Source organism: Microchirus variegatus (assembly GCF_963457635.1).
Source record: "Microchirus variegatus genome assembly, chromosome: 3".
Classification (NCBI taxonomy): domain Eukaryota; kingdom Metazoa; phylum Chordata; class Actinopteri; order Pleuronectiformes; family Soleidae; genus Microchirus; species Microchirus variegatus.
This window is the reverse complement of record NC_139804.1, coordinates 21,684,626-21,697,694: the sequence shown is the minus strand read 5'-3', so window position 1 is coordinate 21,697,694 and position 13,069 is coordinate 21,684,626. Positions and strand designations below refer to the sequence as shown.

General features: G+C 39.9%; 1 protein-coding gene across 1 annotated transcript in view; it reads left to right on the top strand.

The window, feature by feature from the left end:
* lsamp (limbic system associated membrane protein) overlaps positions 1–13,069 on the top strand; it is a gene marked incomplete at both ends in the record, with an annotated part of 186,018 nt that overhangs the window by 170,162 nt on the left and 2,787 nt on the right. Inside the window, 2 exons of the mRNA XM_083886122.1 lie at positions 4,304–4,435; positions 6,691–6,811. Coding sequence (XP_083742248.1) covers positions 4,304–4,435; positions 6,691–6,811 — 253 coding nt within the window. The remainder of the gene's footprint in view (positions 1–4,303; positions 4,436–6,690; positions 6,812–13,069) is intronic.

Here is a 13,069-nt window from a genome sequence, read left to right as displayed (position 1 = left end):
TTACGTGTAGTCCTGCACAATAGTCCTGCACAATGTGCGCTGGTACCCCACTATCCCACTATCCCACCGCTGTCCCTCACACCTGCAGTGTCCTTAATTGACATGTAAAATTTGTGTTTGTCCACACAAACTTAAAATTGCAAGTGCAATGCAATTCAGTATCCAGCAGGCATTTGTAGGCGTGTACAGCTTCCATTTCCAGGCCTCTTCCACTCTCTACACTTCACTTCCAAAAAGCCTGCTGTTGTAAACCCCACAGGCCGCAGGGCTTTCAGCAGAATAATGTGTGAAACAGACAGCAATTACTGTATGTGCATTGTCTTTCTAGAATGGCTATCTCCTAGCGATTTAGGGAATGGCAGTAAAGCATTATGAGTTTGCTATAGAAAAGGTGGGTTTAAGGAAACAGAATACTGACTTCTCGTTTCAATAAAAAACAGTTACATTTTACATTTTAATGTTTGTAAAGTTTTTAAAATAATAATGGCTAGGGACACTATTTTTATTATTATTATTTAGTATTATAACAGCTCCTTAAAATTTTATTTTTAAAAGATGTGGTTTCCAAGCAACTTAGCAAACATCGCTTCTTAGCAGACATGACATGCGGTTCCCTCCAATAATCACAAAATGGTTCCGTTTCTAAAATTAGATATGCAGCCCATAAAATGGGACAGCGTTTGAAAAATTATGACAGGCAAAAATCTGGAAAAGATTATGACACCATCTTTATTGCAAACCCATCGCTCCATGCAAGTGATGATACCCACGACAGAACATCATTTATATTTTGGTGAAGGACGTACTTCCTAACTCAATACTTTTTACCGAGGTGATGTTTTATCTGTCAGAACGCCACAGTTGAGCAGACGAAAATAAACCATCTGTTGAAGCAATCGACTTAATGCTATTCTAAAGCTACCACGCTGTTTCCTCTGAGAGAAAAATAGCCAATACCACATATTCGCTGAGTTCCCCATTGTGAAGTCTATTGTTAGAATAACTCAAGGCTGCAGTGACACTTGCTTGCCTCCACAACAAGTGTTCCAGCAGAAAGGTTGGAAGAAAAACGAATGCGTGTATGGAATGTGTGAATGAAGAAAACTTTGTACAAAAGATGATATGTCATGTAACATTATCGTTGTTTTTCGCTCTTGTGGTTATAATGTAATTTAATCATTGTAAGAGCCACCGTCTAAAGCCCGAGTGGCATTGTCCCTGTCATTTGGGCTGGACACGGCAGTGTGCAGCTCCTGCAGATTTACTGTCCTCAAAGCTTATTTATGCTTGTTTAAAGTTATGAAATTGTGTACATCCAGTGGAGCTATAGCATAGCTTTTTTAAGCAAACAAATACAAATTGGCAAGTTACCTAATTTGGCGCATCAACCACTTTCCCTCCTCCACACAGATTTGCATGAAAATGTCCTGATTCCTTGAATCCATGAGTTTTTTTTTGTGATGTGCATACTTTGAATCAGTCACTACTCTTCCAGTGCTTCCTGATAACAAAAAAAGGGAAGCACTGAAGTGCACTCACCAGGCATTACGCCTCAAACCGGGCGTGGGTACGTGTGTGTGTGCGCGCGCGTGTGTGTGTGTGTGTGTGTGCGTGCGTCAGCTCACGTACACACAAACCCTAACAAATTCCCTACAAAAGATTAACCAATCAATCTTTATTACACTTCATTAAAAAGATAACATGCGCAGTACTCGCGTCATGCGCAGGGAGCTCAAAGCTCTATTCTCCTGAGGACGAGAACAAAGACGTGTGAAATGCTGTACTGTAATCATTTGTTTCTTCAGACAATACATCAACTCCCATTCGTCCTTTGTGATTGAGCTGCTCTCTGTGCTCGAGGTGAGATTACTGACAGTTAATTGGGCTGCTGAAACAACTAGTCAAGTCGCTTCGTCTCATCTGTCATTCCCATTTTCTCTCCCCCATTCTATATTCTTTGATCTTTGCAGTCACCTGGTGGTTCTCTCTCTCTCTCTCCCCCTCCCTCTCTCTCTCTCTTCCTCTCTCTCTCTGGCACCAAACCAAAGCACTGAAGAAGACACTATGCTTCAATAGAATTTCCATGGCAACACAGTCTCAATCATACCACTCCAATCATGATAGTCTGGCAGTAAGTCTAGAGAGAGCCCAGTATGATCTGGTTTAGACTTTGATCATGATCCCACTGATCTTTCAATCACCATGAAATAATACAGTATCAACATACCTCCATCTCCATCAAGCACTTTTCATTTTTCAAGCCCACTTTTGTAGATATTGTGAGTGTCGTTTTGAGCCTCGGGCATGAGTCAGCCTGGTGTTGTTAGGGTGTTTTCACCTGTTGTTTTAGAGGGCTTTATGCTGTGAAATGGAGCAGCACTTATAGGTGTTCACCAAAGCAGAACAGCTGTTTTCCAACTATAACCTCCCACATCAAAGTGGATGAAGTTGCTGGTTTATATCTCGGGGCGCAGCGTTTCGGTTTCAAAGATCCTACAGAGCCTCATTGGGACCATGAACTTTCTCACAACTGAGACTACTGACATTTACTGTTGTTACAAACACTGCATTTACCCACTCACCCCCCCCCCAGAGATCTGTGTGCAATTTATTCCCTCTGCCAAGATTTTATCATTCCCTATTTTCTTAGATTAAGGGAAGTATCAGTCGATATCATTGTGGTTATTACATTTGCTGGGTCCTTAGAGACACCTCCACCCCCTTCAGTGAAGATAATTGTTTCATTTTGAACAGAAATACTGTGAGATCTTCACCATTGCACATTTCCAATTATTTTATTTTGCATTAGGCCAAAATGTTCATCTTTTTTTTTTCTTATGCTGCATTTATTATCAATTTCCATCAACTCAGTGCAATGTTGTCACATATTCTTACCAGTTACCAGTAAACATTTAGCTGTTTCCTCTTACTGATCCACACACAAATCGGTAAGACGTATGAGACCTTTCCTGATAGGACACAGAGACGACATGTTCTTCAAATGGCTAATTAACGAAACCATTAGTCTGATAGTCTCTGTGGTTTTGGTTGCACTCTGTTCACACGTGTCACGTGACATTTGCAGATAACTTTCTTCTGGTAACAAAAGCTTTTGCAGAAACAGTTTAACAAGTTGCCGAATATTAAATGCACATTGACTTAGAGAGTTCATTAGAATAATTCAGCCTGAGTTTTTCCCTTCATTGCACGACTCAGATTTTAAATTACCTCTGATATGGATTATGAGCATGGCAGCGAGCTGCAGATCAAGTTGATGCCTCAATTATTTGCCTTTTAATCAAAAGCAACTATGAGAGAAATGTAAGTGTCAGTGTGCATCAAGCAAAGTGCTGCACGGTCAAACATTACCACTTCCCTAAAAAATATGAATTACATGGTTTCAGGCAACGAGACAAGTAGAAATATTCATGACTGATACCAGTATTTACCATCAAATGTGACATTTCTGCAACACACGTATTTAGATTAGATTAGATTCAACTTTATTGTTATTGCACTTGTCACAAGTAACAAAATGCAGCAGGCGTCACATAGCAGTGAGGTGCAGACACAAATATGATGAAAAGAATAAATATGGCCGTACAGATATGAGATTATATACAAGATTAAGCAGGTGAAAAAAGTGTTACGAATTGTTATGACTGTAAATATGGCAGTATATACAGATTGAAACCGTATGTGTAAAACAACCAGGTTATGGAGTGATAGTGAGTATAAACAAATATGGCAGTATATGATGGTGTACAGATTGAAAAAAAAAAAGGAATTAAAAACGATAATATGTAAAATAGGTTATAGGAACAAATTTATATGGGTAACTATATGTATGTTAATGCAAACATTCTAGTAAATCTAAGACAGAATTACTAATGTACAATGATCACTTTTGATGACAAATTTTTATTATTTTTCATAGCAAATGTGCAAAAGAATGTTATACAAATTAAGTGTATATTTGGTAAGTATAAGGTTTTAATCCAATTTATTAGTTTTAATGTTAGGCAAACAAAATACAACACAGCTTTAGATATTATTTGCAAGTTGTCATTTAGTTTTCTGCTATTTTGACGAAGACAAAATAGTTACAGTTTCATGCTAAGAAAAGTTATCAGAGGAGTATTTTCTCTTACTTTGGAAGAGATTTCTTGTTTCTTGAATCACACTGGATTGCAGCTACAACATTAATGCCGTCTGTGTCCCTCCTCTCTCTTTGTCTCTTTTGCCTATCTCCTTGTTCCTCTCCTTTCTGCCTCCTCGAATTGCCCCCTCCACCTCTCTGCAGCAGAGCCGTTGGACGGAGAAGAGTATCTGGACATTATTGGCATCATGCGAAACCAAGCAGGTCGTTACGAATGCAAGGCCAGCAATGACGTCGCCACGCCGGATGTCAAATACGTCAATGTGGTTGTCAACTGTAAGTAATAACTTGCTTCAGTGCATGCTGTATTCTAAACTGATCAATATTCTTGTCACGTTACATGTCAGGCCTTTCACCAGGAAGATACACTTAAAAGATAAGGGTAGAGAAATGTCGAGTATCTGCATCTTCCAAGTTTTTGAGCATCCTTCAATCTTCTCGAGATGAATCCAAGCCTAGAGATGTTTAAGAGACACTTTCAAGACAAGATGGCCTAATTACATCTTGTTAAAGATTCTTCTTTTAACATAGTGTATGTTGTCGATGGTTGATGAACAGCTCATGAGACACCACATCTTGTCTCCACCCATGGCAACTGTCTTTGATTTGAACAAATTGCATATGTGGCTTTTTGCCTAAACTGCACTCAAGTCGCCAAGTCTGATTGTGAGGAAATAAAATTAATGATAAACATTTCAAAACGAAACCATTTATTAGGGTTTGATCCTAAATGGAAAATTAATATAAATCTATTCAGGCCATTGCAGTGTTCATCATCAGGATAAATCTTGATGAATATGATCTTATATATATTTATATTGAGTTTTTTGTGCCTATAAATAAAATGAAACTTTGTTTGTAGCATGAGGAAGAAATGTTCAGTTCCTTAAGCGTATTCGATGCATTTGATGCTTTATTTGTTTACTCTTATCAGGGACATTTAATCTAGAGGATTTGCTGTGGTATTAAAGAGCTTCCTTTATGTCCTCAGCTTATGTCGATGATCCTGTTCAGATATACTTCACACAATAAGATTAATGTAGTTTCAAGAAAAGCAAATCTGTGACTCCATTCAGATCTGGTATTAACATCTACCCTCCTGAGTGATCCTATTGTGTGCAGATTGAGCTAAGTACAGGTCAAAAATCCATTGTGACAGATCGGATGACAAATTCACACACAATCTGTCGGCAGGATGCCTCAGAGACCGCCTCCTCAGCTGGCATCCTCAAACTTGTTGTATTTTGTGTATTAATCTGTGCCCATACATTGATTTATTTGTAGCCACTACCACAAAATGAACACTGACCACCATAAAATCTTATTTCATGTTTCATGTTCTTGGTTTGTCTAAACTAAAATTTTGATTTTGAATATACAATTTTATGAAATCTGTCTCAAGGAAGAATTACATTACACATTTCAGTAAACTTCTTTAGTTTTAGCAGGCAAAATCCGCGGCACAACTTCCCGCTCCCATGTTTATTCTGTGTACTGTCAAGTGTTTGATTTCGTTTTCCGTGTCACCTTAGATCTTCTCAAAATACCTTCAACAAGCGCCAGCCTCTCAAAACACAACATAGACACACACTGGCTTACAAATGTAAAGCCTGTCTTCCTCTTCTCCTTTGGGGAATGAGCTCCGTCTCTGTTCCTCACTTCCTGCAAGCCTCGAGACAGCCAATCATGAGCACTGCTCGAACTCGGTCAAACAGCATACTAAATATACACTGACACAAATGAGATGATGAAATTTAATATTAAATGACAACAGTAGTCAAGTCAAGTCAACGTTATTTCTCGAGCACATTTAAAAACAAGAAAAGGTTGACTAAAGTGCTTTACAGATTTAAAGGCACAGCAACATAAAAGGTAGAAAACATAAAATCGATAAAAATAGAAGTAAAATTTGTTCCAAAGTTAAGGGGCCGCTACAGAAAAGCCCAGATGGCCCTGGGTCAGGAATTTGGCACCTCTAAAAGCAGCCCTTTTTTTTTAGACCTCAGAGCTCGGGATGGAACGTGAAGAAGAAGAAGTTACAAGAATTAAGATGGTGCCAAACTGTTAAGAGCTTTAAAAGCCAACAATAAACTTATAAAATCAATCCTAAAACGGATAGGAAGCCAGTGGAGAGAGCTGTGTGAAGTGGTCTCTCTTTTTCCTGTTAAAAGGCGAGCGGCAGCATTCTGGACCAGCTGGAGTCACTGTGCAGATGACTAGTCGAAACCAACATACAGGGAATTAGAATAATCCAGCCAAGATGTTATAAAGCATGGATTAGTGTCTCAAAGACCTTGCAAGGGAGATAGACCCTCACATTGACGATGAGCCTTAGGTGAAAAGTGCTTGACTTAACGATGGCGGAGATTTGTTTTTTTGAATTGCACCCACATCCACTCGATCAGGGTGTCCAAACACTTTGTGGAAAAAGAAATTTGAAGAAAACACACTTGCCAAATGACATGAGCGATGATGCACTAAATACTATTATATATAATACTTTGTAACGTATGTCATGTGTGCCACTGCAGACCCTCCGACAATAAAGAAGACCCAGAGCTCGGAGACACAGGTGGGCCGCATGGGGATCCTGCAGTGTGATGCCACCGCTGTACCCACACCAGAGTTTGAATGGTACAGGGACGAAAAAAGGTAAAGCTCGAAGCACATTTAGACATTTATTCTTCAGCGACTCACATTGATGTGACAAAATAGACTCCTGCACACTATTTTTCTGATTAATCCATTAGTGTAGGAGATGACCGTGAAGCGCGTTTAAAGGCTTTTGGCAGCCACAAGTCATTTTTCAAATGGAATTAAAATCACACGCTGATTCAAGATGATTTGCAAATGCAGTCTCTGTATCTCATTAATGCTTTAGCCCAATCAAGGGCAAAAAGAGTAAGCAGTCAAAAGACGCTGCTAAACAGAGTATCATAAACAACGGTATCAACCATATCCACCAAGGTTGGCACCTTTGTGCCCTGAATCCTCTTTATCATTGTAATGATCATCTGTAATGGATTCTGGTTAGAGATTTTTCTCTCCCTTATAGTCTGTGTCAAAGCTACAGCACATTGAAAGTTTTCCTGTACACACATTACTCACACCGCTGTGTTTACAGTCCTAGTGCATAGTAGAGTCGAGAGTAGAGTTTATTATGTACTTACCTTGTGATTTATTTGGCCGACCTTTGTATTAAAACATGATTTGTGATGACTAATAATTAAAGATAGTGCTGCTGGTCATGTGCGCGTGATGAAAGATTACAGAACAAACTTTACTTGACCTGACCTGAATCACTTTTCAGGCACGGAGCAAACTTGATTTATCTCCCTGCCATTGAAACTCTAATAATGAGATTTTTAATTATAAACTTTGGTAATACATTGGCAGATGCAAAGAGGCATTCATGTTATCTGTCACAAGCTCAGTTAAGACAGAATTAATGAAGAGTATCACTTTATACATAAGAAATCACAATGAATAATCCTTTCGTTTTCAAAGCTTTGGGGAATGTGAGCATTAATTTCTAAGTTCATGAAACAACCACAGGCAAAATGCAGGATTACCTGAGGTAATTTCTCCTCTTTCTGAATTTATTTTCTGTGCTAGACAATCTCTGCTTCATTGGAACAAGTGATGATAATGGATGCCTTTGTTCCCCATGTCAAATTTGCCCTCGGATTAGTCCCATTGTCATATCCCAGTGTTCATTTGATGACATCATCTGTGTCGTTTTATTATGACTAATCACCCACTTAATCACTCACGAGGCTGTTATTCTATTGTTAATTGCACATTATTGTGTGAGACAGCGATGGATTCTGTGATATTCTGTTGAAAATGGAAAAAAGTTAAACAGATCTGACATTCTTCAGCGAGCAATTTAGATTCTTTAGTCTGTGAAAGTCTCAGTAATCCCTTTCTCATACCACAAGTAATTCCGCCCCAAATGGAAATCGAGCTCCCTGCACTGTACTGTCTCCCATGAAGATGCAAACTGTGCGGTCACACGCGCGAGCGCCGGTGTTCATTGGAAAGCTATCAATTTATGTGTCATGCATGTATCTGGAAACTGCTCAAAGACGATGGAAGTGTAATGACATCCAAGGGCAACCCTGTCCCTTCATTTCAACTTGCAACCCCTGAGATTCCCCGCTCTGCAGCAAACGCGCCACCTGTATCATTTTCAGACTCAAGGGTTTTGAATCGAGGGGGGGGAGCTAACGATAAGAAAATTGCACATGCAGAGTGTCTTGATCTGCCATTTCTCTTGCTCCAAAACTACAGCAGTAAAAGTTCACTGCAGACTGGGAGAAAATATTGCAGTAGTGTCACAAGTGTTATCACAGATATGGTCTCCAAAGTAATGGGCCTATCACGTCAGTGCTTGAAAAAAAAAAAAAAAAGATTTATGGTTGTTGAAATATTTTGCATTATCTGTTGTTTTCGACCTCCATCTATCTCAGTTGTTTTGTCCCCTGGAGGACTTTGGCGTTGTGCCTGCTCATGGAGCCCCTCTGCCTCTGTGCCGGTGCTGTTGCACTTTCTCCTTGGATGGTGATGATAATGCACCATAATAATGTCATTTATCCTTGCTTGGATAGTTAATTTCATAGATCACTGCTGAAGAATCTCTAGCCTGTTAAGGCTTATTTACCTGATTGTTATGTTGGGGTCTTGCTCTCAGCATTGAAACCCTCTTAATCAGTTTAACCTCATCAGCACAGAGATCAATGGACACCCTGTCATGCACACTTAGTTATGGTCACTGATACACAATGTCGTTTTTTAAAGACAACAATATCTTTATCTCAGACAGATAAAATGGGGCATTGCTTTATCTATAACTTAACTAGAAAGTAGTAGAGAATCTAAAAAGGTTGTATGTGTAGACGTAAAAGAAGAAGTTGTTAATGTGGATCTTTGCAGAGGTTTTAAATGTACACTTGTGCTTGTGCTAAAAGGTCAAGACTAAAGCTGCATGTTTCTGCCTAAAGCCAATTTTGGAGCTGTTGGATACAAGTAAAAGAAATCTTGTAGTTTATTGCCTCAGATGAATTTATTGAATTATCACCCTCAGCATCGGTAGAATTTCTTCGCCAGTGATTCAGCTTTCATGTAGCTGAGTCATGTTGTAACTTGGCCATAAATAATAATAGGCTGCCAAGCTGTTAACCCAATGCGCATCGCTAGTTTTTTTATGTATTTATTTATTTATTTGGGCTGAACTGAACAGCTTTCTATGACAGACTGTAAATGCACCACTGAACTGGAGACAGACTCAGCTCTGGCTGTCGCAGCCATATCAACACAGATGCACTCGCTCACTGTTGTGTGTACTAAAGTGCCTTTCAACAGTGTTGCAGCAGCTTTGCTGCATTTTCCACAAAGGAAAGAAAATATAGGGACCACATGTTTGAATTTAAATAAATAAAGTAAATCATATCTGAAAAAAGGGGGGGGGGTTGCTGCGGCCAATCCCAGTTGACACAGGGTGAAATGCTGGATACACCCAGGACAGGTCACCAATCCATCACATGGTCACTTTAGAGTGTCCAATTTGCATAATCCCCAAATGTATGGTTTTGAACTGTGGGAGGAAACCAGGGAACCCAGAGAAACCCACACACAAGGGGGGAGAACGTGCACACTTTATGCAGAAATGAATTATGCAAGGAAAGGTACACTATCAGACTTATCTGATAATTGAATCTATTGCTGAAATAAAAACCTTGTTTTAGCAATTGTTATAAATTACACTATGCAACACTGATCTACTGCAAAATGCAAAACTTGACACAAAACACCCACTGAAGCAATTTTTTTGTCTCAATTGTATTTGTGTCATGTTTGTTGCATTTTCATTGGCTAGTAGATCGCAGCACATACACTGTCATCCTACATTTCTGACACTGTCAGGAACATTTTTAACTTTGGTGGCAAGATTGTGACAACAGCGGTCTTTGAAACTCTCTCACAGTACGACAAAGGACCATCACAGTTTCACGTTCTGGATCTTAAGTCCAAGACAGCTTCAAAATCATGCAGTATACAGTATATGGGGCTTTAAGCTGGTCAGTAAGATTTTAGCCTGTCCCGGCAGCTTTAACCGTGTGGGGTTATACCACATTGGAAATGTGGGGGGTTATCGTAATGATACAGGTACTGCAAAATCTGGAAGACATGAGATGTCCACACACCAGAGGCTCTCCCAAAGGTTCTCATCTTCTTGTTCTGTCTTGGAAAGTAATCACTAGTGTGCTTGGGCATTCTTGTCTTCTGCTTTTTAGTATATAACTCGTAAGCCCCACAAACATATATAACTCACATTAGCAGATCTTTACTTATGTCTTCACTTTGGAAACTTGGGTGCAGTAATTTAGAATGTTTACATTTTTGAAACACACTTTTTTACTGCTTTTTTCGTAATCACATTTTTTTTTTTTTCAAATATTTAATTACTCTGAGCCTTCAGATGCAGGATTATAGTCAGTGTGAAAAATTCAATATTTCAGGTCCAATCGTGTGTGAATTTCCTCACGCTCCTTTTCTCTGTCTTCCGAAACAAAGCACACTGCTGTTCATGACGAGGACTGAGGTCCACAGGTGTGTATATAGTGCCAAGTTGAAAAAGCATTGCTCTTACCTGTCTAAACAAGCCGAGGAGTAAACACTGCAGGAGTAATCACTGAAGAGTTCAAAGAAACACTTTGTTATAAATCGCTGAACACAGACATGGCTGCAGAGCTCGGCTTTTAATACTTTTCGCTCTCCTCCTCTGTGTAGGAACGCTTTACTCGCCTCACCTTATTCATGTCCACTTCTTGTCAGTCTCAGTAACCTCAGGTGATCACATTTTCCTCCTGCTCTGCACCATAAATGAACCATAACTTCACAGCATCTCTGATTTCACGAGGATCTGAGAGACTCCTCAGCACTTGAAGACCTAATTAGCCTCAGTAGACGCTGGCGAAGAGGTCATGACTGATCACTGTAACAACATGGTTGTCAGGACCTTCCCTGCTCCTTGTATCTCTCCTGACTGGCTGTGCACAGTGGAAGTAACACAGATCGTCGTATAAATTAACATCATATAGAAGCAGCTACATGACCACAACCACTTAACATCTTAAAGTTGAGTGTCTCTCCTCTGCTCTCTGTGCAGTAAATCACTCCATCAATGTTTATAACATGGGAAAACTTCAAAAATGAGCTGTCAGCCAGCGTGACAGACATTTATGTTTGTTGTTTTGCCAGCTGATACATGGCTGTCTCAGCCACCGAACCGTTTTCAATCATCCCTGGGTTACGAGTCTCAGCAGGACTCCCCACTTGATTTAATTTATCATCAGCCTTGAATCATAACAGGTCTGTCACTTTCTCCAGCAGTGATAACCTACTTTAGATGCTCCCAAACGCAACAGAATCAAATCTGTCCCTCTGATGATTTGCTCTGGTCTTTCATCTCCGCTGGTGTGCGACTGCAGCCCTGCACACCCACAGCCTGCCCTCCACCAAACAGACGGGTCAAATCATTTCAATCCATAGTTTAATGTAGCAGAGTGTCTCCATGCATCAAGAACAAATCACTAAAGATGGCCAGTAGATCACTACTGCCCTCTGCCTGTGAAGAACACACAGTATAAAACAGTCCAGCAAAGATAGATGTGCTCATCTCTGCCAACTTTTCTGATAATGTATTCCAGTCTATAATGCCAGATGAAGAAGCTGGCAGAGACATGAGCATATTTGACGATGAACTTGAAATCTCGGCGGTGGGAGGTTTCAGGCGGTCGTTCTATGTTTGCCAACACTTACAAAGTTAAAATCAGCAGTAGCAATGTTTACCTTGATAAATGCTTCGAGAAAAAAACACAAATAACACAAAAAAACGATACACGTCGTCTGATCTTAATTCTCAGTGTTCTGCTGCTGGGCATTCAAACTGGCAGCCTGTGTGCAGCAAACGAAGCCAAACAGAAATGCTCACTATGAAAACAAAAGAAAGTTCTATCTGTTCTGACCCGTTTAGGTCAATTGTATGCCTTACCACTGCGTTAAAATCATGCGCTGTAATCTATAGTAAAAATGGTTTGTCTTCAGCTCCCCACAGTGCTGTATATTATCTGACTCTCTCAGCAGCAGCACACTCTATGTGCAGGCCTTTTTAATAGTACAGTCACTTCTCATGAAGACGCACTGGAGAATAAATCTGCTGCTGGCCTTATCGTCAGAGGGGGGTTTGCTTTTAGATGAAGCAGGGACACTGCTGTTACACTTGCCCTCCATTAGGTCTCTCTTTCTCTCTTTTGCTTTCAGACACACACACACACATCCAGCCGCTGTTCCCAAGGTGTCCCTATGGGAAGAACCTCAGCACTTTATCAAGTTCCTCATTCCCCGGCGAGCCAAATTATGCTGTGCAATGATGTGCATTTTCCTTTTATGTTAATACTTTTTTTTATCAGCCAAGTATATGTCAGCATAAACTTCTCGATCCCCTGCTCAAATTCCGGTTACCGCATTACCCCGACTTAAGCAGGATTAAGTTGAGGCGCCTGAAATGAACTTCACGTTGTTTTCATGATACGAAAGGACTCAATCAGCTCAGAACAAGCAGAATCCATTATGAGTGCTGTGTTACTATAAGAGTTTATTTGGCTCTGATGATGTAAGAAACACCAGTGAGGCATAAAGTCCGTGTCAGCATTTTGTATTGATTAATTTGCTGTGGAGAAAGATCCAAGGTTGACATAATTGATTGTCAGAAGTTTGGTGGTCATGAAGTGTCGGACTTCAGCAGCTTATTAATTTTAAATGCGACCGCTGAAGCACAAAGATTCTGTTTGTTTGATGAAAGGAGAGGTGTCGTTGCAATTTGTCAAACTTGCACTGTTTATTTAA